Source organism: Peromyscus leucopus, chromosome 7, assembly GCF_004664715.2.
Source record: "Peromyscus leucopus breed LL Stock chromosome 7, UCI_PerLeu_2.1, whole genome shotgun sequence".
Taxonomy (NCBI): Eukaryota; Metazoa; Chordata; class Mammalia; order Rodentia; family Cricetidae; genus Peromyscus; species Peromyscus leucopus.
In genome coordinates, this window is record NC_051069.1 from 78,860,747 (window position 1) to 78,886,992 (window position 26,246).

Genomic DNA, 26,246 nt, shown 5'->3' on the forward strand with positions numbered 1-26,246 from the left:
TAGTTTGATTTGGTACCTAGTCACTCTTGGAATGTGGAAGGCATTTTTTCTATTATCTGCTAGTTCCCAACGTTACTGTTGAGACACCCCATACCATTCCTATCCTGACGTCTTTGTATGTGACCTTTTAAATAGTCTGGAAGCTTTTAGGAATCTGTGCCTTGGTCTCTTTTTATTTTGGGGACATTCATTGGGCTGTCTTCATCTAGAAACACATGTTTTTCAGTTACTGGAGATGTTTTTGTATTATTTATTTTTGATAATCTATTGTCTTCTTTTTGAAACCCTTTTAATATTGAGTTGTTTTCCCCTTAATTTTTAGGCTTTTTCCATCTTTTCTTTTCAGAGAGGTATTGCTTTGCTTTCATATACTTCTTCTGTTAAAGGTTTTGTTTGTTTGGAGATGGCTGTCTCATGCAGCCCAAGCTAGCCCTAACTTGGTATCTAGCCAAGGCTGACATTGAACTCCTGATCCTCCTGCCTCCTTCCACTAAGTGCTGGTATTATACATGTATGTCTCTACTCTATTAAAATTTTTACATTTTGTTTATTGTTCTTTTTATTTCCTTAGCTTTAATAGTCCCTAAATACTCATTTTTAACTTGTCTTGCTTCATAAGTGCATCGTCTGTTCTTTCTGAGGTTCAGATTTATATGAATTTATGAAATCTTTTCTTCTTCTTCTTCTTCTTCTTCTTCTTCTTCTTCTTCTTCTCCTCCTCCTCCTCCTCCTCCTCCTCCTCTTCCTACTTCTCCTCCTCCTTCTTCTCCTTCTTTAGTTTGTTAGAGACAGGGTTTTGTAGTTGGATTTTCCTTTGGGCCACCAGGTCACAAATAATGACATGGAGACTTATTCATTATAAAAGTTTGGCCTTAGCTTAGGCTTGTCCCACTAGCTCTTATAACTTAAATTAACCTGCTTTTGTTAATATATGTTTTACCATGTGGCTTTTTACATTTCTTTTATTCTGTATGTCTGACTTCCTGTGTCTCCATGGCATTTCCTGCATGTTTCAATTCATCTCCTCTTCTTTTCTCTCTCTGAAAGTTCTGCATAAACCCCCTGCCTAGCTTTTATTACACCAATCACAGCAATACATCTTCACACAGTGTACAAATACCCCACATTTCCCCCTTTTTGTCTAAATAAAAAGGAAAGATTTTAACTCTAATACAGTAATATTATATACAATAAGAACAATTATCAAGTACGAATTACATTTGCAATGTCCAGTCCATTTGTATTTGGCAAATTCAGAGAAATTACTCTGTTACCTATCTTATCTTGATGAGTCAAAAGTTTTATACCTAATTCACTTTCTATCATATCTTGTATTACCAACCCCAAGTTATCTTTTTAGATCTCAAATCATTTTCTTAGATAAGCTTTTATGTCTCTCAATCTTTATACGTTATACCTCTTTTGTGAGTTTCTTTTCTGAATTTGGTAACAAGGAAAACTGTAACTATAACTATCTTGTTTTTAACTCCATCAGGGAAGCAGGGAACCTGGGAAGGATATAATATTATCTGAGTAGACAGCAAGTCCAGAGCAAACAACATCTAAAACCATAGACATGACAGAAGCAGCTGACTGCTAGACAGTCACCCAAGGTTCCTCTGTAATGTCAGGGCATCCATCTTTGGCTTATGGGCCTGGAATATCTGACAGACTTTTCTGTGAAGCAGGTATTTTGAAGGACTGTCCTATGTTGTCATGGCAAAGTTTGAAAGTTGCCTTTTGTGCCCTGCTTCTTCAATTTGGACAGCATACTGTCAGCAGTCAAGGCAAGGGCAGTTGCTTGCCCCACAACAAAAGTGAACTCCATATGGAGGTCCTTTAATGTTCATCATTCTTTTTTGAAGTAAATTGGTGCTGCCAGGAGCAGATGTGTCTCACTGTCATGAAAAATCTTATGTTATTAAAACATCTTATATACCATATTCTGTAGGTCTCTGAAGTATTTGAAGACCATCTATCTAAACTATATCTCTGTTTAATCTTGAAAACATATCCAATACCACTATAAGTTTTATTATTATAGATGGCTAATTTCTAACCTGCATGTCTTTTTCTTTTTCTCTTTCTTTCTTTCTTTTTTTTTTTTTTTGGTTTTTCAAGACAGGATTTCTCTTTATAGTTTTGGTGCCTGTACCAGATCTTGCTCTGTAGACCAGGATGGCCTCGAACTTATAGAGATCCACCTGGCTCTGCCTCCTGAGTGCTGGGATTAAAGGTGTGCACCACCACCACCACCACCACCACCACCACCACCCAGCTTAACCTGCATTTCTTAGTTATCCTAAATAGCTTTCAAGGACTAGAACTTTACATTACATTTTTAAATGAGCTGCATGGGTATAATACCTTAAATAACAATAGAAACATATATACAGTATAACAAAAATAACCTTAAATTTGTATTAACATACAAAAACTCATTCCAATGTAAAATATTTTAGATTAATAGTTGCTTTTTAGTTAAAGTATATTCAACAATTTATCCTTTTATCCTATCATTCCTATATCCCCCCTTTTTCTTTTCAGAATGAGATCCTTGAATCCAACCTCCCTTGCTTTGTTTGCTCCCTTACCATGATCATTAACAACTTGTAACCAACCCCCTCCCCAAATAATGACAAACATTCGTAACCTACCAAACTACCAAAAACCACCTACCCTATTTCTTAGGAATGGGTGTTGTGTTCTCTAGTCTGCTTCCTGTTGTTTGGGGGTAATGGTATCATTAGGGGACCCTGAGAAAAATTAGGATAATGATCAAGTTCTGGGAGAGCTAGCTGTATTATTTTTTGTTTATCCTCTGTTGATGGGAAAGAGTAGAGCTTACCTGAAGTCTTGACTGGATAGTCTGTGAGGCTGGACCATCTCAGTAAGCAGCTTTGAAGTTGTTCTGGATAAAGAATTTTGAGGAAACTGCAACAGATGCATTCTGAGAGGCTGTATCACCTTGGCTATTTGTCTTTATTGGTGTCTGGCCCTTTTTTTCTTTCTGAAAACACACACACTTTTAAAGATAAAATATATATCTACATTAACACAAGTATGGAATGTGTGGTGTGCACAAGTTAGCTAAAGATAATTTTTTGTTCTATGTTTGAGTAGGTAAAAGGCATCTATTAACTTGATAAGTCTGTTTGGACTATATAGCCAAATCTCTAACCATGCCATATGAAAAGATGGCATGTAATAATTAGTCATGAGGTTTCTGTAGCTAACAAGATTTATCATGTTTCATCCAATCTCAGAGCTGTTCCCATGTTGAGGGATCAGCATATACGTCACCTGTCCTGTAGCTTTTCTTGGTTTCTTCATGTCTGTAGCCAAGATTTTCAGGAAGTCTCTCCTCATTCAAAATTTGATCTTCATTAATTTTGAAGAGAACCATAACTTTTTGATTCCTGTGGAAACAAGGAGATAACCTCTCCCCTAATGCAACATATTTTCTGACTTCAACTTTGAAGTTAAGACATTCTTAAAATATATAGGTTGGTTTAATTTAGCAGTTTCCATAACCCAATGTCTCTCAACAGCTATTTTTTTTTTTTATATCAGCATTTAAAAAATTCAAAGTCATCAAAGCACCATACAGGACCCAGACACCCTGTGTATTTCCCATCTTTATGTGGCATATACGTACATATATATTACTTTACTCTCTCTTTAAAAACTTTTAAACTATTTTTTCTATGACTATCTATATCCATTTTCTTTTCTGTCTTTAGCATCTAAGCACTTTTTTTTTTTTAAACATAGTGTACCTTTTTAGAGGTCTCCTGTGTCTGGACCTGGCTTTACTAAGGGCCTGCAGCATTCTCTGACTGTGTGAGACAAATCTTAAACGGCCATGTCAGCCTCTGTGTGGTTCAGCTTAGTGCATGGTGCTGGCACATGGTGCTGGCACATGGTGCTGGCGGCTGGCTCCAGCCCCCTTCAGGTCAGTGAAAGTGAAACCTCATGCCTGTGGGTCCCAACCTGGAGCTGGTCTATCTTCTCAAGCTCTAGTAGGCTTCTGCCTAGTCTCCTGCCTCCATGTAGTGCATTGCCCACTGCTCATAACCCTCTTTCAAGTGCCTCATAGCAAGGTCTCTTAAAAGGCCACACCTGTGTACACTGTAAGCCCCGAGCCTATTCAGAATTATTCTTCTTCAGCTTTCTCAGGCCCTGTGTGGATTTGTATGCCACGCATTGGGCACCAAATGTAGTTGAGTTTTTTGTTAGGCTGCCAGATCAGCTCACAAATAACAACATGGAGACTTATTATTAATTATGAAAGCTCAGTCTTAGCTTAGGCTTGTCTCACTAGCTCTTACAACTTAGAGTAACATGCTTTTATTAATGTATATTTTACCATGTGGCTTTTTACTTTTCTTTTATTCTGTATGTCTGACTTCCCGTGTCTCCATACTATCTCCTGCGTTCCTGGATTCATCTCCTTTTCCTCTCTCTCCCCCCAGAAGTCCCGCCTATACTTCCTACCTAGTTATTGGATGCCAAATATCACACAACAGGGTTTCTCTGTGTAGCCCTGGCTGTCCCGAAACTTGTACTGTAGACCAGGCTGGCCTTGAACTCAGACATCCTCCTAGCTCTGCCTCTGGAGAGCTGAGATTAAAGGCATGAGCCATCACCTCCTAGTTTGAAATCTTTTTCTTTGGGTTACGTTTTTTTCCCCAGAGCTGAGGACCGAACCCAGGGCCTTGCACTTGCTAGGCAAGTGCTCTACCACTGAGCTAAATCTCCAACCCCCCCTTTTTTTTAAAGACAGATTTTATTTATATTTATGTGTCTCCATAAATGAGACATGTGAGTGCAGCACCTGCAGAGGCCAGGAAAAGACATTGGATTCCCTGGCACTAGAGTTAGAGGCTGCTGAGTTAGAGTGAGCCACATGATGTGGGCACTAGGAACTGAATTCTTGTCCTCTGCAAGAACAGCAAGTGCCTAGTTTATTCTTTCTAAACATGTTTCTTTCATGTTAAAGATTTTCTTACAATGTGTTGGTATGTTTTGTATAGAGAAGGAGAAAGAGCTGCCTACTGGGAGATCTATAGCCTTGGCGCTCTCTGAGTCACTGATGAAGGGCTTATTGGGATTCAGCTTTTTTTTGGGGGGGGGTTGCATCCTTAAATGCCAGAAACTGGGGTCATATTTCTGAGTGACTTGGGATACCCAGAGAAGGCTCTAGTTTCCTGGGAGCATGTCATGTTTCTCGGCTGGCATCCAATAGGGCAGGGCTGACTGATGTCTCGGCATTCACTGTGCAGAATATTAGTTCTGCATAGGTTCTTCTGCTGTGATTGGGATTCCTAGGCTAGATCCTCCTGGGTTTCTTTTCTTCTGAGTAGGGTGATAGCAATCACCTGGCCACACAGAGTTGGAGTGGAAACCTTCAAATTAGCTCCGTCCTCAGCCCTACTGGCCCCCAGATAGCTGAGGGTCCCTGAGATCCTGATTCCTGAGTCTTCTAGGGTTCTGTTTCTCCCTTGTTTCTCCGTACCGGCTTTAGCTCTCGGCTTCTGTCACTTTACCAAGTCAGCTACTGATCCACCATCTGCTTTGCAGCTTCCGGAAGTTCTGTCGACATCATTCATTTGCTGTCATCATGTCCTTCTTACCCTCTGCCCGGGTGGAGTTATGCTTTGTTTATCCTTCAGATGTCAGTGTAGAAGAGCATCAGTGGAGAGCAGAGGAGATAGGCCTGCTTGCTCAGTGTGCTGTGGTTCCCTGGAAGCCCGCTCCACTCCCTATGGCATTAAGCTGGTGCATGCCTGGAGGTCTGGGCTGGTGGCAGCATGGACACAGGCCTCCCCTGGAAGAGGGACTTGGGTGAGGGGTGACAATTGGAAACTGGAGAGCTCAGTTTGGTGGTGAAAACTTGGACCCTGGCCCAGTCTCCTTGTGTTGGCAGATGAGTTACATTAGCCCTTAAGCCTCCAAAAATGGGGATCATGATGGACAAGCTCGGTGTTTGCTTTGAGGATTAACCAAGAAAGCAAGAGGCACACTTAGCACATTGCCTACCAGAGAGTATACAGTCAGTACATGGCTATGGCTGCTATTACTCTTTCTACAGTTACCGAGTGGTTGACCTGTGCATTTGAACCTGAGAAGCAGCGTGGGATGGGGAGGAGGTGAGCCTCCCAGCGAGGAACAGAGGATGAGATTTCTTGGGAAATCAGAATAGTGGGTACCCTGAAACACCCACAGGGCTTGTTCCCAGCTGCCCCACCCAGAGTGCCACCCAGCACCCTGGCTCAGGGACAGACAGCAGAACAGGCTAGTCTCTGTGTTCCTTTAGCTGCTGGAATGTATGAGAGCCTTGGCTGGGGGCCGGGGCTCAGAGTAGGAGGAGAGGCAGAGAGCCTGAGCCTGAGGCATATCTTGCAGATGGAAATGGAACCCACCACCTGAGGGTGCTTGGGAGGGAGAGTCGCCCACACCAGGTCAGGGCACACTTCTCTGCTCCATCTGTGAGTGAACAGGCAAGGGGTGCAAAGTCCAGGAGAAGGGGGAGGCAGAGGAACCCTCTACAACAGGCAGAGTGGCTGTTCCACCTCCCATCCACTAGCTCCTAGCTGGGGTAAGACAGGAGACAGTTTCTGCCAAAACAGGGTGGGGATCTGAACGGGTGGGTGCTGAGTGGGTGGTCCAGCAGTCTTTCCACAGCTCGTAGAACTCTCAGCATCACGTACAGACCACCCACTATCCCTATATGGCCACGCCCCTCAGTTCTCTGTGAATATGTTTCCTGAGCCAGTAGACTGAGACATGGCTTCCCCTGGCTGGGTCCACAGGCACACATGTAACAGAGGCCAGGTTCACACATAGAACCTGTCTGCAAGTCCTCACCCATACAGAGATGAAGGCACAATCACTCAAAGTGATGAGGGATGGCAGCAGTCCTGGGTGTGTGTGGGGTGTAGGAAGGTGTAGAGGGACAGAGACCTCTCTTGGAGTCAGGGAAACGCTCTGAGGGCTTTTAGAGCTGACGCTGAAGCCGGGTAGGAGAGGAAGCTGGGCATAGCGGAAGCCTGGCAGAGGCAGGACCCAGGGAACCGGACGGGGTGAAGGATCAGGAGGTGGTTGTGGGGTGAAGGGGCATCTGCAGCTAGTCCAAAACAGCTGACCTGAAGAACTCCAGGTGTCTCTGGGCTGAGGACTGCTTAGGCATGGTGGAGAGGTTGCAGCATCCATGAGCCTCTCCTGTTCAAGGCAGGGAAGCCCTGCTCACGCCTCTTCTTAAAGTTAGGGTTTTGCAGGGTGGGAGGCAGGCTTGGTGGAGTGTAGGGTTCTTTATCTCACCTCCAACAACCTTCTGTGCAGCAACTCAATGACTAGAAGCTGGGGCCAGGGAGGGAAACTGGCAGTTGACAGCTCTTCCCAATATTGACGTGACAGTAAGGCTTCCCACTGGAGTCACCCCATGTCTACTCTGACCCTATGTGGGGTGACCCAGCCCTGCCATAATCAGCACAAGGAATAGCCCTGAGGGGATGGCTGATGGGTGTGGGGACCTTGGTGTATGTCCAGCTGTGTGAGGAGCTTGGCCATGAGCCAGCCAGAGGAAGGAAAGGCTGCCCCTGACTTTTCCTAAGCAGACTCAGCTCTGAGTACATCTATAGCTTGGGGCCAGCCTCTTACACTCAAGGATGTGAAGGTCCAGAGAGGGTGGGTGGTAGCCCAAGGTCATACAACATTCACAGAGGAAGGGAAGGCCAGCCGCCAGCTGCTTCTGTGACTTCCCAGGCACTGCTGTGGGTACTTCTATAGCTTGAGATTGTTTGTTCCCTTGGACATGAGGCTGTGATAGTTCAGAGAGGATCAGGAGTAAACTGAGGCCACATAACATCCTCAGCCAATTAGAGAGGTACATCGCCATCTCTCTAGCTCTCCGGCATCAAGCCCATAGGTGCCCTGCGCCCAGCAGGTTGGCACAGAGTCACAAGGGACTAGTGTCCCCTCTCCCTCCCTTGACCAGATTCTATTTCATTTTTTCCCCCCTGGGACTTCTCCCTCTGCCTGCTCCAACCAGAACCATGTTCATCCTGGCTGCCTGGCCTGGTACCTTCTGTCCTCAGATTCACCTGGCTTGGCGTTGTACTCACCTCCCACTGACTGGACCTGTGTCCCACAGATCCTCCCTCCTATTATTTCCAATTATGTCCTTTCTGTCTGGTGACCTAATTTTGCGGCTCAACCTAGTTGCCTATCTTTGTGGCTCAATTCTCTTTAGGCTCTGGGCCCCGGACCCTCCTCCCATCCCTGAAGGACCGAAATGAGCCCTAGGGGGCTGGCAGCATGCTGCCACCTTCCTGCTTCCAGAACATGTAGAGTTAATCAAGGCAGGGGTGGTTGCATGGGGCTTGGGATGTCCCTCCCAAGCTCTGTTGCCTCCCTGCTCCTTGCCTGCTGGTAGCGCTCCATGGCCACCTTTCTGGGCACCACATCAGAAGGAGTGTGTGATGGACTGTGTCTGCTCACATTGGTCCATTCTCTTGTCACTGCCTTGGAATGCTGGCTAGAGGAAGGCAGGAAGGAATAGGGAGTAAGGAGCAGGGGGCAGGCCCTCAGGTCAGGGTGGGAGGTGGCTGGGCAGCTGTTCCCCCAGAGGCCTTTTGTTTTATCAGCTGTGGTGTGATGGTTTCCAGAGCCTGGCCCAATCCAGCCTGGCCCCAGGGTCCCAGCAGGGGTAGAGGCTGCAGGAGCTAAGAGTGTAACTGCTTGAGGGCTTGGTGGACCCAACCTTTGGGAGAGAGGTGCCAGAGTGTCTGTGGTGGGACAGTGGCTTGTGCCAAGGCCTGCAATGGGGTGGTGTGGGGGACCATCCCTCACCCCCATATTTCTCCAGAGTACTCTTGAGTAGGAACAGCAGGAAATATTAGTTAGAAGGATAGAGGGGAGAGAAACAGATAGAAAATACAGGACAGCCTCTAGAGGGCTTGGATCCTAATCCATCAGGCCCTGACTGTCTCTGACCTAAGCTAGTAAAAAGAATGCCAAGGAGTGGAGCAAAAGACCTCCTCCCCGCACAGCCAAGTGCAGACCATCTCAGACACCTGCACTCAGGCCCATGGTCCAATCATCCACTCTATGCAGACCTGCTGGGTAAAGCCACTAGGAAACCTAAAAATGGGCTCCAACAGGTCCCCCCTTCTTAATATATAAAAAACAACTCCCCATTAAGAGCTCACAGCAATCTCCATAGCTGTCACACCTCCCAGCGAAGGAGTAGAGGATGAAAAAGATGGCATTTCTTTGTTGGAATGGGTCTAAGGTGACTATAGCAGTCTCAGCCCTTTCCAAACCAAAAAACAATTTTTTTTTTTTTTTTGGTTTTTTGAGACAGGGTTTCTCTGTGTAGCTTTGCGCCTGTCCTGGAGCTCACTTGGTAGCCCAGGCTGGCCTCGAACTCACAGAGATCCGGCTGGCTCTGCCTCCCGAGTGCTGGGATTAAAGGCGTGCGCCACCACCGCCCGGCTAATTCTAACAAATATTTTTATACATAGTCACAAGTCTCTTAATCTTACAACTTAAAGCAAACTCAATAGAACCATTTGAATCTCTTGCCAACAAAACATAGGATAAACTTCTGATGTATTCACATCAAATTTAAACATTTCCCTATCTTCACCAAACCATGGTGCATCAATATCAATAGGTTAACGTTACTATATATAATTATAATTCCTACAAACCTACTCTCTTTCTTACAAACCCACATTAAAAAACAATTTCTTAATAGCACTATACAAAACATAACATTAATTTACTCAAGTAACACTAAAATATTTTTTCAGTTAAATAGATCGAGGATATTAACACTCCCACTTTTCTTTATAATTTTTTTTAGGAAAAAGCCCCCCAAACTTCTCTATTTAAACAGTTCCATTTTTAAGCAGTTCCATTTTTACATAAATAGTTCCATAAATCAGCATTAATAGAGTCTATATACATAAGTAAATTCAAAATTGTCCCATTGCAATGAAATTATTCCTGTTCAATTCATTTCTTAAGTCCCAAAATTCAAATAATAAATTCTGGTACCAGCCTTCCAAATATGAAGAAACCCATAACCAAAACCTTTTTGTAGTTTTATCTCATTTTTCAATTAAGTTCAAAAAGTTCAAATAAATTCTGGTACTAGACTTCCACTTCCAAATATGAAGAAATGTTCCTCACAACCAAAAACTTTTTTCAGTTAACAATTTTAGTTCAAACAAGTTTCTCTGCAACTTTCGTTCTCAGGTCAGAGACATTTTTAGTTATAGCAGCATTTTATGGCACTTTTTCCTTCACGATGAAAGCTATTAGTTCCATAAGAGCTGGATGGTGCAAAGTCTTCTAAAAAAAGGCTTTCTTTTAGCCATCAAACAGAAAAGTGCAATGTTTTTGCTGCTAGCTCAGGTCTTTCTGCACTGCGTTGATGTTCCATAGGTCTCAGCTGTGGGTGCCTGGCTGTGGTTGTTATGCTGGTTCTGGCAACTGCCATTCTAAGCAGCTTCTGGAGCTTCTGAAACTGCTCAGACTGCCAGCTTGCAGTCTACTATGGACACTGTTTTCTGTGTCCTAGCTTCCTTCACCATACATATCAAGCATAGACTCACATTCAACATTTACACTTTTTCACAAACTCAAATTCAACATATTCTTATTTATACTTCTTACAAGTTTATTACTACATGTCTTAAAGAAATTCTGAAGATCTATTTTACAAACTTATATTCGTAAGAAAATTCTATAGGGCCGGGCAGTGGGGCACACGCCTTTAATCCCAGCACTCGGGAGGCAGAGCTAGGCGATCTCTGTGAGTTCAAAGCCAGCCTGGGCTACATAGTGAGTTCCAGGACAGGCTCCAAAGCTACACAGAGAAACCCTGTCTCAAAAAACAAACAAACAAACAAACAAACAAACAAACAAACAAAAAAACCCCTCTATAGGACTCTATAGGACTACCTTAGCAAAGATACTTTTTTTTTTTAAAGATTTATTTATTTATTATGTATACAGCATTCTGTCTGCATGTATGCCTGCATGCCAGAAGAGGGCACCAGATCTCATTATCGATGGTTGTGAGCCACCATGTGGTTGCTGGGAATTGAACTCAGGACCTCTGGAGGAGCAGCCAGTGCTCTTAACCTCTGAGCCATCTCTCTAGCCTGCAAAGATACTTCTTATTCTTAACTAACTTACACTAGGAAAAATCTCTTAGCAAACTCTCCATAGGGCTACCCTTAGCAAATATCTAACTTAGCAAATATCTAAAAGAGATTTCTTAACACCTAGCAAATATCTAACTTAGCAAACACTTAAAAGATTTCTTAACATTTAGAAGAGATGTTACATTATCTTCCAATAAGACAGAGTAATTTTCTTTGAATTCCATTTCAAACCCAAAAAGAGAATGAGAAGAAAAACTTTGTAAGGAACATTCTGTTTCTGAACTGCTCAGCTAGTCATTCCATAACAGTCAATTTCCCATCATGAGAAGATAATTGTCTAAGTTGGAGTGGAGTTCCAGACTGGCATCATTCAGCAGGTTCCCCTGCTAGACTATTTGCATTGAAAGCTTAATGTATTTCTAAGTGACTTCATTGCCCTTATAGGTAACTCTTTGTCATCCAGCTACTATAAAAAAAAAAAAAAAAACAAAAAACAAAAAAACAACAACAACAACAAAACTTTCTGTGTAGGCAATATAAGGCATTTTCCCAAAGGAGCCAAAAGTGGCAAAGCTCTGAGCTCTGTTTCCTTACAATTCTTTCTTCCTTCTTAATTTTTCAGAAGCTGTATTTCAAGTTTACTATGAACAACTTTTAATGCTATCCATGTTTCTTTGGAATCTTAAACACAACTCAATCTCATAAGCTTTTTTTGTTTTAAGTATCTCCTATGAGGGAAGCTGTTTGTTTGCTCTCAACTTTTTGGGAAGTAAATCTAGGCTTTTCAGCAATGTTTAGGAAAAAAATTTCATTTCGAGTTAAAAAAACAATTTTACCGGGCAGTAGCCATCTATACCAGAAAAACTACCTTTCCCAGAATGCATTTCTCTTATAACAGCCTGCTGTTATGAGCTACCTTTTGGATTATTTCCCATAATTCTTTTTAGGTCTGGGAGTCAACTTCTGGTTCCCTTTTACCAGGCTTGCTTTCTATTGAAAATCAAGAGTAAATGAGCTTTCCTCTTCACTATGGGAGGTTTCTTGAGTCAAAAGAGTTCTGTTCTCCCTGAGCTGGCCTTAAGCATTTCTCTTTCATCGATATTGGCCCGGGATCAGAAGCGCACATAGGGGCGGGCATCCCTGATACCAAAATTTCCTCAGGGCTTGTTCAGGAACGAAAGCACTTAAAGCAAAACTTTCCTACAGCTCCTTCAGGGAGACTTTCCCTGGCAGACCTTTATCTAGTCCTGCTTGTTCCTTCCTCCCAGCTGCAGAGCTTCAGACGCCTCAGGCTGCAGCTCTGTTCCTATGCTAGCTGCTCCTGGAGAGAGGTCAAACTCTAGCAGCTTTCCCCAGGTCCTGGACCTTCCGGGGAGGAATCTGTCTCTTCTCCATTTCTGTTTTCAGGGTCTGTGTGGTTTGTGCTCATAAATCAAGCTTCTACTTTTTTTCTTTCTTTCTTTCTTTTTTTTTTTTTTAATCAAGGGAGGTGTTTGTTATCCCTAAACTCACATGAGGACAGGTGTATTTTCCTAATCAGGCCTTTCACCTGACCCAGTCCCCAAACTGTTGCATGCATCCCTCTGTTCTGTGGCTTATTGCTGGAAGCAGCAACCCTTCAGGGCTTTACTCCCTCTCCTCACCAGGAGTCAGTGTGGGAAACGTAAAGTGCTCGAAACAAAGCTTTTTTTCAGAGAGATTTCTTTTTGCAGCCATGGATGCTGCATAGCCCCACCTACCAACTCGGGGCTCGCAGTCAGGCGGGTGACTGTGCCATTCCCGCTGGCTTTGGCTTTGCCTGTATGCTAGTAGTTTTTCCCCCGGTTCCTGCACCTTTCTGCCTCAGCTCCACGCTCGAGGAAGCTGTTCACAACTGCAGGAACCCTAGTATCCCTGGAATGCACTCAAACTCGGGGGTGCTGGCTAGTCACTTCTCAGTTGTTGGTTAGAAGCGAGGATACAATGCTAACAGAGAGGGTTTGCATTGCTTCAGGGGATCTTTGCATTAGGGCGATTCTGAGTGACCTTTTCATCCTGATAGACACCCACCCAGAAACAAAGTCCCTGATGCCTCCCTCAGTTGCACCTGCAGCTGAGAGCCTTGGCTTTACTGTGTCTGTAGTACCAGCAGTTTCCTGCCCCATACTGCTCTCTGTGGCTCCCTGTCTGCACTTTCCCAAGTTCTATGGCTAGGTTCTAGTGACGGAGGGAATTTCTATTGGCTTGAAGAGACAGAGCTTAGAAGAGAGGTTTTGCCCTGTTCCAAGAGGGCTTTCTCTGAAAAATAAAGAAGGTAGAGCAAACTACAGGTGAATTCCTATACTCATCCAGGTGAATCTAATTTTGCCCTTACAGAAAGAGAAGCTGAGAAAGTAAATTCTGAAAGCCTTTTAGTTTCCAAGAAAGAAAGATTAAGGTTTTTGTTTGTTTGTTTGTTTGTTTTTTCGAGACAGGGTTTCTCTGTGTAGTTTTGGTGCCTGTCCTGGATCTTGCTTTGTAGACTAGGCTGACCTTGAACGCATCTCAGACACCTGTCCTCAGGCCTGTGGTCCAATCATCCTTTCTATGCAGACCTGTTGGATAAAGCCACTAGGAACATGAAAATGGGCTCCAACAGGATGGGATATTTCTTAGCTGGCTGGAGCTCCAGGCAGCTGAGAGAGGTCTACAGGGCTGCTTTGCTAGGCTGGGGTCACATGACCTGCTGGCCAGGTGGAAGATTGCCATTTTCCTACCATTTCTACAAGTCCTACCTACTCTGTTCTCCCCCGAGGCCTTTCTTGTGGGTCTCAGGCTGCATTCTTGCCCCAGGGACCTTACTTTACCCTCTCAATCCATTTTTTTTTTTGCAGCCGTGGGTGGGGCCTGTGCTTGGATGACCCTCCAGCCAAGGATGTCATTGACTTCCCCTCGGTGCTGCCCGGTGTCCTGTATGATGTGAACCACCAGTGCCGCCTTCAGTATGGGGCTTACTCAGTCTTCTGTGAGGACATGGACGTGAGTATGGGTATGGGAGGCACAGGCAGTGGCCCTCACCAGCCTGAGAATGCCAGGCTCTGAGAAACTCTGCCTGGCTTGGGCTGGGCTCTCAGGGGCATGGTGTTACCTAATGTGACCTGTGGCAGAGGTCTGGGTTTGGGTGACCACAGGCCCAGATCTGGATTCTGTATCAACTGCTAGGAGGCTTTGGACAAGTCCCTCAGACCTCTGGATTGGGCTTTGATGAGGAAAAAAAAATCTGCTTTTCAGGGTCCTATAGTGGATCCTGTACAGACATGACATAAGCTTCTACCTTGAGTGTTTCAGGAGGTGTATCTGGGGGCTGGAAGAGGTGACCAGCTGGAGACAGCTCTTAGCATCAATGCAGCCTAGAGGGTGGCCCCTCCCAAGGACCCCATGATATCATGTGGTTTAGGGGAGGGGCCAGAGGAGAAGCAGACAGAGGACCCTCTCACTTGCACACTCACATGATATACTGTCCCTATGGAAAGTGTCCAAGGAGTTCTTGGGGGACACTAGGGGCAGAGTGGGTGGTATCACTAGGGCGAATATGAGGGTAATGTCCATGCCTCTTTGCAGAATGTCTGCCACACTCTGTGGTGCTCTGTGGGGACCACCTGTCACTCCAAGCTGGATGCAGCTGTGGATGGTACAAGATGCGGGAATAACAAGGTAGGTGGGAAACCTCAACCCTGGCTGAATCTGGGGGGAGGGGAGGCTGCCTTCCCTCTGACCATGCCTAGCCAGACTTTCCCGGGGTCAACATTAGCTTATCATCCTGTGCTGTTCTCCGTTGACCCTCCACTTTCTCTGGCCCAAATTGCCATCACGAAATGGGAGCACGAGTCTCACCTTCAGCTTTATCTTATTATTCATTCAGCTTCACCGTGGTGTCCGGGTTGTGGGTGACCATAAGGACTATCTTACACCTTCCACCCTCCTGTCTTTTGAGACTGTCTTGTCCGCTTGGTTCTCACTGCGGTGAGGATGACTGATAGGTGTCGGGGTTGGGTTGCTCTGCCTCCATCTGTCTCAGTAGTGGTGTCTCAATGGAGAGTGCGTCCCTGAGGGCTTCCAGCCCGAGGCGGTGGACGGTGGCTGGTCCGGCTGGAGTGCCTGGTCTGTCTGCTCGAGGAGCTGTGGCGTGGGTGTACGGAGTGCTGAACGACAGTGCACACAGCCTGTGTGAGTGCGGGGCCCAGGCTGGGATAAAGGACCTGAACGGAGGGAGCCAGCTGATCGCAGAGACTACCTCTGTTCCAGCATCCGGTTCTCGAGAGTATCCCTAGAAAGACCAAGTCCAGTGTCTAAGTCACCATGGGCCACTTCCAGGGAGTGCTCTGGAAGCATTTCCCCAGAGCTGACTCCATTGCAGAGAGGGGCGTGCTCTCTAAGAGCCTGGGGAGATGCACCAGAGACCTCGCAGCAAAGGCAGAGGCTGCGAGGAGGAGGGGGCAGAGGCAAATGCTTGGAATCTGGGCCCTGGAATGCTCATGGTTCAGGGTCTCCATCTTTACACAAGGACCTTCCTTCCTCATTGCTCCTCTGGACCTCAGTGTGCTAGACTCTGTAATGGGGTGCCAGCAGAGCCCTCCTAGTTAAGTTGCCATTGGGTACACTCAGGCAACATGGGTAAAGTGCTGAACCCTCCCAGTGCTGTGGGAAATGCCCAGCACAAGCTGCTTCAGGCCTCTGAGGAGACTGGCAGCTGCTGGGAGAACTGGGCAGCATGGTGGGGTGGCTGTGGCCTGGGGTGAGCTTTCTCATCTTAAGGGGATGGTGGAGACTTAACGAGACAATGAGCTGTCTGGCTCCCTTGGACAAACTTCTTTGCTTGGCTGCCAAGGATGTAGAATTCACAGCCAGTTCCATCTCAGGGCTGGTGCTTCACCAAGCCTGTGGTCTCTGCCCCTCCGCGTGTCTCCTCCTCCTGCTCAGCCAGAGTGAGCCTGGCCTGGCTTATATGCAGGTTAGATGCCAAGCCAAGGCAGCATCTCACTTCAACCTGGCCCAGGGTGCTGCCCCCAGGAACAACTCTTAATGACATAGGGCTGGCCTATCAGCTCACCACATGCTCCAGCCCCTCAGCACCCCCCCTTAGAGGCAGTCCAACTCCATTTTAGAGATGAGAAAACTGAGACCTAAAGGATGGCACAACATTTGCCCATGGTCGTACAGCGGGTCTGGGCCGAACTCAGGCCTCTTGCTGCCACTCTTCCGTAGATCCTTGGAGACAGGAAGGATGTGTGGGCCAGAGAGTGGCAGCAGCCCCTGCGGGCAGGGCAGCATGACTGAGGACCGCGGGGGACTCTGGGTGCAGAGGATGCAGATGTTGCTTGGCATTGGGTACTAATAGCATGCTCATGGCCCCATGGCTTTCCTCGTAGGCCCAAGCACAGAGGCAAGTACTGTGTGGGGGAGCGGAAGCGGTTCCGGCTCTGCAACCTGCCCGCCTGCCCTGCTGGCCGCCCCTCTTTCCGCCAAACCCAGTGTAGCCACTTTGATGCCATGCTCTACAAGGGCCAACTGCACACATGGGTGCCTGTGGTCAACGATGGTGAGTCCTGCTACCCGTGTGGACACTGAGGCCCAGGGGTGGGCGATGTATGGGCCCCAGTGACATAGGCCCACCTATAGAGGTCCAGATACCACCCCCAGCCCTTGGCTGCCCCCTGCTGTTGTTTGGGGTAGCTGTTCATTCCCAGCTTCTCAGTCTGCAGCTTTGCAGGTAGCTATCAGTCCCACCCGATGCCCTTGGCCTACTACTGATGTGTGTTACGGAGGATGAGGGAGTTTTCCTGAGGGTTGGCCTCTGTGACGCTTGCTCTTTTGCTTTCGCTCCACGAGTCCTCCCCTTGTCCCCTCAGAGAACCCCTGTGAGCTGCACTGCCGGCCCTCCAAACACTCCAATACAGAGAAGCTCAGGGATGCTGTGGTGGATGGCACCCCTTGCTACCAAGGTCGGGTCAGCCGTGACATCTGCATCAATGGCATCTGTAAGGTGTGTGGGATAGTAAGAGGTCTTCCTAGCCTCATTGGCAGGCTGTGGATCCACCTCGAGGTCTTTCCTGGCTTTCTCCAGGCTGCATGCCAGCCCCTGCCCTTGCCCCCTGACTCTAAGACAAAGCCTCTATGCCCTGCTGTCTCTGGCATGGGACACCCCAAACTTGGCTCCATATTTTCAGCCACTACCATCTTACCCCTTTGTCTCCATCAGCTGCCGACTGCTCATCCCAGCGTGCCTGCCCATACAGCCCCAGCCATGAAACCAGAGCCTGGATGGATGCAGGCAACTGCCTCCGCTCTGATAGGAAGGGGCTGACAAGGTGGTCCTGGTGCTGTGCCAGGCTCTGGGCCTGCAGAAAGCACTGTGTTTGGAAACAGTTCTTCTGATTTCTAGTACTGGCTCCTCTTTCATGCCCAGTGCCCAGCCACCTTCTTTACCCTATCTCTTGCCTTGAAAGCTACTGTGCTAAAGAGCTGGGTTTTGGAGAGGCCTAGGAAAGAGGTGCTAATCCAGTGTCTTTGATATTGGATCTTATTTCTGGAAAATTCCATCATGTGCCAGACTCCATGCTTATCTGTGGCCTTATTTGAGGGAGACTTCCTGCCTTTTGTCTCATGTGATGCTCTTAACACTCTTTTAAGGCATGAACTGATGTCCCCCTTTTCCATCAGGGGAAGAGGAGCTCATGTGTGTCAGGCAGGATGACTGCGATAGAACTGGACCCAAGCAAGGGCTCTTGACCTCCACCTAGGGTCTCTCTTCTGGACCCTGGTGGATACCCGGAGGGGGCCAGCAGCCAGCACAAAGGGCCTCCTCTCTGTTTCAGAATGTGGGCTGCGACTTTGAGATTGACTCTGGTGCCATGGAGGACCGCTGTGGTGTATGCCAGGGCAATGGCTCTACTTGCCACACCGTGAGCAGGACCTTCGAGGAGGCTGAGGGCCTGGGTATGATTGGGACTGCTGGGCTGCCAATGGGTGCCTATAATTCTATTCCCTGCCCTCATGGTCCTTGCCTAGACTAGACATGGCAGACAGGGGTCTCCTTGTCTGGCCAGGACCCTTACAGAAGTCAGGGAGATCCTATGCCAAGTGAGACCTGTCTTAGGGGTCCTTCTATTCTAGGGACTGTGAGTGGTCTGTAGTCCTTTCAGAGAGAGGGCTGCTATCTTCTGAAGCTTCAGAGACCTTCCCAATGCCATGCCTCAGTCTTGGGATCTGAGTTACACATATGGCTTTTAAGTGCCAACTGTGTGCCCAGCTAGGGGGGACACCTAGGTGAGGAGCTCACAGGGTGACAGAACCTTTGCCATGATGAATGCAGTAGGCTGTATATTTTAGGGAGGGAAGGGAACACCAAGCTACAAGGTCTTACCTGGGAAGTCAGGGAGGACTTCCCATAGGCAGAGACTGAACTGGATGATAATGGACTCAGGACACTGGGTGAGGAGAACCCCAGATAGAGCCTATGGTGGAGCCTGGCCCTGCAAGGCAGGTGGGCTGTGAGGCTATAATGCTGGGCTCCACAGCTCGCATTTCTTTCCCAGAGCTGACTTGTATCCCCATAGAAGCCTGTGCAGAGCACCTAGCCTCAGTGCTTCTTTTCCTCATCTGTAAAATGGGGATAGCAATAGTGTCTATGTTATGGCCTGGAGTAGCACTGGGCATACCCAAGAGCGGGGTTACAGAATGGAAAGAGAGAAGTCAGGCTGACGAGAGAAGAGGAGAAAAGCCCAAGCATTTTGGCTTTCCAGGATGGGAGAGATGATGGACAAGACTGTGAAAAAGACCAGTTCAGTCTTCCGGGAGAATGATGCTGGGCCAAGGGTCAGAGGGGAAGGATCTGTGGGCCTTTTCTAAGGCCTCGGTGACCTAGAGTGGATATAATACCTGCTCTTCAGGGGGGACTCAGAATCCTGAGCTGATGGTGGAGTCTTTGGCTTCATCAGCAGAAACAAGAGGAAGCAAGAGGGTGGGGGAGAGATATGACTGCTTATCCCAGGGCCAAACACTGTGTACAACCACTGCCAACAGGGTACGTGGATATAGGGCTGATCCCAGCCGGAGCCCGAGAGATCCTCATTAAGGAGGTGGCTGAGGCTGCCAACTTCCTGGCCCTGCGGAGTGAGGACCCAGATAAGTACTTCCTCAATGGCGGCTGGACCATCCAGTGGAATGGGGACTACCAGGTGGCGGGGACTACATTCACCTATGCACGTACAGGCAACTGGGAGAACCTCACATCCCCAGGCCCCACCAGTGAGCCTGTCTGGATCCAGGTACCTGTCTCTCGAGGCCAGGATGGGAGGAATTAACCGGGGTGGTCCCCAAGGTAGGATATACAGGGGAAACCTTAGGGCTGCCATAGGGTATGGTTCTGGACCAGTATGGCTGCTAGGGCCTCTGAACCTCTGCCTCAGTTTTCCCATCTCTAGAGTAGGTCTCCAGTACAGCTGAGTTCGCAGAGGTGGCTGGGGATGACCTTAGGGATGACCTTAGGCGCAGGTGCTGGGCAGATGGAGAAGGGTCCCTGGGCTCACAGGCCCCGTTTGCCGGTTCCAGCTGCTGTTCCAGGAGAGCAACCCTGGGGTGCACTACGAGTATACCATCCACAGGGACGAAGTCCAGCCACCCGAGTTCTCTTGGCACTATGGGCCCTGGAGCAAGTGCACTGTCACTTGTGGCACAGGTGAGACTCACACTCGCTGAGCCCTAGGCTGAGCTTGCTTGTGCGTGATCACGTGGAGTGGTCACCCCAGGGCTTTAAAGGGGGTCTTGTTATTTACTTCCGTTTTATAGAGCTGCAAGTCCTAAGCCACTGGCAAGAAGCAGTGGGGTGGGCCACTGGAGTGTGTCATAGAGGGGAGGCCGGGAGGGCAGTGAGAGGAAGTCATGGAGGCCTGCTTTCACCCTGACAGAGGCAGCGGAACCCTGTTCTGTGAGGGTCTGGGCAGAGCCGATGTGTGTGTGTGTCTTTTGAGGCACCCTGGTGCCTGCCAGGCCCAGGCTGAATCCCCATGGCTTCCAGGTGTGCAGAGGCAGAGCTTGTATTGCATGGAGAGGCAGGCTGGACTTGTGGATGAGGGACACTGTGAACATCTGAACCGGCCCGATGACCGCCAGAGGAAGTGCAGTGAGGAGCCCTGTCCCGCCAGGTAAGCTTACTGTCCCCAGCCAGACTTCCAGTTCCTAAGTGTCCTGCTCCTGCCTCTGCCTCCGGACCCCGGTAGCGCTGGAGAAGAAAGCTACTGCTTGGGGCCTCTTTTCCCAAGTCAGAGGCATCAATCAACCCATGGACCTAGCTTGGCCCTGGAGTGCACTGGGACAGCTGGTGCCAGTATCAACACTCTTGATCATTCCTTGTCCGGGCCCCCCTGGGTGAAGGTGGTGGGACTGAGGGGCAGGGCACCAACCTGGGGCTTGGGTCTCTGGGGATTATTCGCCATTCAGCCCTGCCTGAACCCGAACGGCCTGAAGCTATGACGTGGCCACCTTTGCTCGTGAACCTTGCTCATGATGGGTGCTAATGTCACACTCTCACCACATGTGCCCCTTCCCAGGTGGTGGGCAGGGGAGTGGCAGCTGTGTTCCCGATCCTGTGGACCTGGAGGTGTCTCTCGCCGAGCTGTGCTCTGCATACGCAGTGTAGGGCTGGATGAGCAGCGAGCCTTGGGACCACCTGCCTGTGAACATCTTCCTCGTCCCATGGCTGAAATGCCATGCAACCAGCATGTGACCTGTCCTGCCACCTGGGGTGTGGGGAACTGGTCCCAGGTAAGTGTAAGGAGGAAAGGAGACCTGACTTTGGTACCACCATTGCCTTAGATAACTGTTTGTTACCTGGGGTGGGAGGGAGTCTGGGGCATTCCTGGGACAACACTGTTCACAGAAGCCTTGGGGATCAGGAATTTCCCAGACAAGCTGACTATCATCTTTAGATGATGGCCATAGAGGGCTGGCTGAGACCTCTGTCACTAGGAAACCAGCAATAGGCAGGTTCTGCCACCATGCCCCAGCTTCCCCAGAAGCCCCATCCTGGCTTGAGCTGTGACCTCCTTTGCAGTGCTCTGTGACATGTGGAGCCGGCATCCGGCAACGAAGTGTCCTCTGCATCAATAATACCGACGTCCCCTGCGACAAAGCTGAGCGACCAGTGACTGAGGCCGCTTGTCTTCTGCCTCCCTGCCCACGCCCCGTGTACATGACTGGCATAGACGGCTCTGGCAGTGGTTCCTCCATTCCTGAGCTCTTCAATGAGGTTGACTTCATCCCACACCGGCCGGCCCCACGCCCTTCACCGGCATCCTCACCCAGGCCAGTCAGCATCAGCAACGCCATTGATGAGGAGGACCTGGAACTGGATCCGCCGGGGCCTGTGTTTGTGGATGACTTCTATTATGACTACAATTTCATTAACTTCCATGAAGACCTGTCTTATGGGCCCTTTGAGGAACCCCATCCAGACTCGGCTGATACAGGGGGTTGGACGGCACCACCCCACATCAGACCCACTGAACCTACCTCAGATACTCCAGTGCCTACTGCCGGGACTTCTGGAGTTAAGGAAGAGGGGGTCCGGGGAGCTTGGTCCCCTAGCCCTTCACTCAGCCAGGCTAGCCATTCCCCACCTATATTCTTAGAGCAGACCCCTGTGAACTCCTTGGCCAATTTCTTGTCTGAGGAAGATACTCCCATGGAGGCCCCCGAAGTTGGGCTCCCCAGCTTGCCTTGGCCCCCTGCTTCAACTGATGACATGGTGACACCTGTTGCCCCTGGAAACCCTGATGAGTTACTAGTGAGGGAAGACAGGCAGGGCCAGCCACCCACTCCATGGTCTGACCAGAACAAGGTTTCCAAAGATGAGAACACCTTGGGTCATACGTCACCAGTTCTGCCCCAAAGTCCTATCCCCACACAGCCCTCTTCACCCTCCATCAGTACTACTCAAACCTCTCCTGGTCCTGGTCTGGTGGAGGTGTGGACAGGAGGGCCTGTGGTCTGGGACCCAGTGTTGGAGGATGACCTAAAGCCTGTACATGGTGAGCTGTGGCCCACTGTAGAGGTGGCTCCTCCTCTCCTTCCTCCCATGGCCACTGTGCCAGGCATCTGGGACAGGGACAGCCCCCTGGAGCCAGGGATTCCAACCCCAGGACTGGGCTCACAGAACCTGAAAACTCTGGCATTTCCAGGGACCTTCCTTGCGACAGCACCAACTGATCTAAGGAGTGTGGGACCGATGGACCAGCCACAGCCCCCTCACCCTGAAGGGACCCTCAGCCCTCTGCTGCAGCCTAAACCAGCTCAGGAGACTCATACTAACAGCAGCGAGGACCCTGAGGTCCAGCCTTTGCAGCCCAGCCTAGTGGAGGATGGCTCCCCTACAGATCCACCGCTTGCCAAGAATGCCAGTTGGCAAGTGGGCAACTGGAGCCAGGTGAGTGGCAGAGCACCCAGGATGGTGGGAAGTTTGAGCCGCCAGACCCTGGGACTCAGTTTTAAGCAAAGCAAGACCCAGCTGTGTTCATCCTGCCTCCCTTGGAGAACAGCATAATGGTTCCTGGGATTGGCTGACTGACAGCCATGGTGGGCCGTGGCTCCACGAAGTAGAAACAGTATTATCCCAGCTCCCGTGTAGCCTTGAGGCTAGTCTGTCTCTCCCACTGGGCCTCAGTTTCTCAACTGTGAAGTGGAAGTGAAGTGAGGGGCCCCGTCTGCTGGAGTTTTTGAGTCCTCAGAGGGCCGTTCCTAGGCCACATGCAGGGCTTCAGAAAAGTCAGTAACTATAAATTAAGTGCAGCTGGGAGGAATGTCCTCAAACTGACCTGCATGCCCCAGAAATGGAGATGTCACATTAGTAAGGGTAAGGAAGGCCTCCTTCCATGGATTCCAGACCCAGCGCTGCCTGGGAGGGCTTGGCTAAGGATTTAGCTGAGACACAGCCAGGCTCCTCCAGATGCTTCGCCCTTTGTCACCCTTCAAAGTCTCCCCCTCTTTTGTTAGGGATCCCATAATAGTCTGAGTTGTATGGAAAAAAGATGACCTGTGCCCCTTCTCTAGATTCTCATTGTGAGAGATCCATAATCTGGGGTGGAGAGAGACAGGCTGAATTCCTACTCATTTAGCTGCTTGGATTAGGGCCCAGACTTCCCTGGTTAGTGAGAAGCCACAGGATGGCCGGGTAGGTAGGTGGGTCTACGTGGCTCTTGGGAGCAGGGATAGTTAACTGCTGGCGACATCTGACTTCTTCTTTCACAGTCTCGGTGGGAGGTGGGTGGAGGCAGATAAAGATGTGGGGCCATCTTCGGTGGGGCTGGCCGGGTGAGGGTCTGCTGGGCTTACAGACAGCGTCTCTGGCCCACAGTGTTCCACCACTTGTGGTCTGGGCGCCATCTGGAGGCTGGTGCGCTGCAGCTCTGGCCGTGATGAGGACTGCACCCTTTCTAGCCGGCCCCAGCCAGCTCGCCATTGTCACCTGAGGCCCTGTGCTGCCTGGCGCATGGGCAACTGGAGTAAGGTGAGGAAGGAGGGAGCCCTGGGTCTCATGGCTGTGGTTTGGAGATGGGCAGGGCACGGTGAGCGCCATGCCACCGTCTGCACCGTGATCCCGTCTGTCCTCATCTTCCCAGGCCCTGCTCATGCTGCTGACCTTCCTCTCGATTCCTACCACCCACCATTGGCTCACCCTAATTCCATCTGTCCTGTCCTCTGGGGTTTGTCACCTGGTGTCCAGGTCCTCTGGGGTTCTTGGGCTCAGGCTGGAAGGTCTACCCCCTGCTGTACCATAAACCTCACTGGGTCATATCGCATGCATGGGTTTAGACTGTGTCTACACCTGTGTTCTTTGGTCTCCAGTGCTCTCGCAGCTGTGGTGGAGGTTCCTCTACAAGGGATGTACAGTGTGTGGACAAGCGGGACCTCCGGCCGCTGCGGCCCTTCCACTGCCAGCCTGGGCCAACCAAGCCACCCACCCGTCAGCTTTGTGGGACCCAGCCCTGCCTCAGCTGGTATACCTCTTCCTGGAGAGAGGTGAAGCCTGGGTCTTGGGGGGTAGGGACTGGGGACACCCTCAGTACACCCTGGCTGTACTCGATGCCTCCCTGTTCTTCCAGTGTTCCGAGGCCTGTGGCGGTGGCGAACAGCAGCGTCTGGTGACATGCCCAGAGCCAGGCCTCTGTGAGGAGTCGCTGAGACCCAACAGCACCAGGCCCTGCAACACCCACCCATGCACGCAGTGGGTGGTGGGGCCCTGGGGTCAGGTGAGCTGGGTTCCTTGGGGAGGAAGTGGGATCAATCCTTGGCAGATAGCTCCTGGCCCTTCGGCTTCGAAGGATGGGTTGTAGGCTGTGCTGTGTGCTGGTCTCTCTGTGGCCACCAAACACACAGTAGCGACCAGATGAAGTCCTTGTACTTTGCCAGGGAGAATCAGATAGAGGAAAAATTGCTATGTGGGGTAAATCTTCTGAGGAGGAGACTTTGGATGGATACCTAAAGGAGTCAGTCAGCGATGCCAAAGAGAGGGATGATGAGAATAGCAAGTGCTGAGCCCTACGGCAGGAATGATTGGGGGGGGGGTACTTGGGAGGATGGCACAAGGACAAGTGTGGCAGAAGCGGAGTGGAGAGGGGCCCCCAAGGGCAGGGCAGCTCTCTGCTGGGCCTGCTGGGAGCCGATTGGTTCAGGAACCTCAGTGATTCCTCGATCTACTGGCTGCTGAATGACGGGGGGCAGGAGCTTGGTCCTGTGGGGCCGTTTTCTTTTCACCTTTAAATTGGGGGCAGCCTAGAGGAGCAGGGAAAGAATCAAGTGAAGAACATGGAGCCTGTATCGTGCCAGCGCAAGTTAAATCTGAGAGCAGGCTGACTCGGGGTGGGGACCCTGGCTGAGACCCTCTGCTGCCCATGGCTTGCAGCCCTTCTCCTGTGTCTTTTGGGCACTGTGGTCTCACCCCAGTGTCTGCCTTCTCTGCCCAGGCCTCTTGGGTGAGTTTTGCATTCCTTCCTACTTTCGTCTTGCCCTCGCTGCAAGGGGGGGATGCCTCCGGTGACAGTGGGGTTCAGCACTATGCTCTACTGGGTCAGAGATGGCTTCCTGGAGAGGGTGGTGCCGTCCAGTGATAGCCAGTCCCCGACTGTGGTGGCCGGTCCTGGGGACGTTCTGTCCTCTCTCTCCTGTGCAGTGCTCAGCCCCCTGCGGAGGTGGTGTTCAGCGTCGCTTGGTCAAGTGTGTGAACACTCAGACAGGCTTGGCAGAGGAAGACAGTGACCAGTGTGGCCATGAGGCCTGGCCTGAGAGCTCACGGCCGTGTGCCACTGAGGACTGTGAGCTGGTTGAGCCCCCACGTGAGTGTCTCCCTACCCCTTGGGGATGGTGGGGGAGGGGGAGGAGGAGGGCTGGGACCTGGAGAATCATCCAGATGTCAGTCCCATAACAGCTGCTGTTCTATTTACAGTTCGCTCAAACCACACGGTCTCCGTAACTGGGAGGCCACAGGGTGCCAAGGTCCCCAACTGGGAATCAGCCAGGGGGAATCCCAGCCACACAAGCATCCTTGCAGGCAGCTTCTGTAGCCTCGGGGAGTTGAAGGAGCCCCCTGACCTCTCAGTTGTGGAAAGCTGTTCTCCCTTGGGGTCTTAGTTCCCACAGTGAGGCGAGGATGGCCTTGGGCTCTGGGCACTGCCTATTCCTCAGAGGAAAACTGCCTGTAGTGAGCAGTGGAGCCCCAGGAAAGACTCCCTCCCAGGCTCCTGCTGCTGTTGCTGCTGCTGCTGCTGCCGCCGCTGTCGCCGCCTATGGGCTTCCTGGCCAGCTGGGCCAGTATGGAGCAAAGGTCGGAGCCAGAGGTGGCTCTGAAAACCACCTCCTTCCTGAGGCTCCAGCTGTCCCCAGCAGTGAGAAACACAGGAAACAGCATGGCTCTTGAGTCACATCTGGGCACCCATTCACCAGCTGTGTAGTCTTGGGCTCTATTTCCCTATCTGGATTGTCATTTCCTCTTGCATAAAGGGGCTGGCAACCCTTATTTTGGTATTGGTGGGGTCTGAGGGTGAAGGGCTCAGTACT

At 49.8% G+C, this 26,246-nt stretch overlaps 1 protein-coding gene across 4 annotated transcripts in view; it reads left to right on the forward strand.

Moving 5' to 3' along the window:
- Adamts7 (ADAM metallopeptidase with thrombospondin type 1 motif 7) overlaps positions 1 to 26,246 on the forward strand; it is a 50,096-nt gene that overhangs the window by 21,483 nt on the left and 2,367 nt on the right. For 2 of the 4 annotated variants that reach the window (XM_028865964.2, XM_028865960.1), the window contains exons 9-23: positions 14,033 to 14,177; positions 14,760 to 14,852; positions 15,220 to 15,365; positions 16,568 to 16,737; positions 17,048 to 17,181; positions 18,014 to 18,134; positions 19,221 to 19,465; positions 19,749 to 19,875; positions 20,215 to 20,341; positions 20,747 to 20,960; positions 21,250 to 22,620; positions 23,548 to 23,700; positions 24,039 to 24,212; positions 24,296 to 24,442; positions 25,363 to 25,525. In XM_028865964.2, coding sequence (XP_028721797.1) covers positions 14,033 to 14,177; positions 14,760 to 14,852; positions 15,220 to 15,365; positions 16,568 to 16,737; positions 17,048 to 17,181; positions 18,014 to 18,134; positions 19,221 to 19,465; positions 19,749 to 19,875; positions 20,215 to 20,341; positions 20,747 to 20,960; positions 21,250 to 22,620; positions 23,548 to 23,700; positions 24,039 to 24,212; positions 24,296 to 24,442; positions 25,363 to 25,525 — 3,530 coding nt within the window. Of the gene's footprint in view, positions 1 to 14,032; positions 14,178 to 14,759; positions 14,853 to 15,219; positions 15,366 to 16,567; positions 16,738 to 17,047; positions 17,182 to 18,013; positions 18,135 to 19,220; positions 19,466 to 19,748; positions 19,876 to 20,214; positions 20,342 to 20,746; positions 20,961 to 21,249; positions 22,621 to 23,547; positions 23,701 to 24,038; positions 24,213 to 24,295; positions 24,443 to 25,362; positions 25,526 to 26,246 lie in introns of those variants that run through there. The other 2 variants (XM_028865961.2, XM_028865962.2) reach the window with 2 other exon arrangements.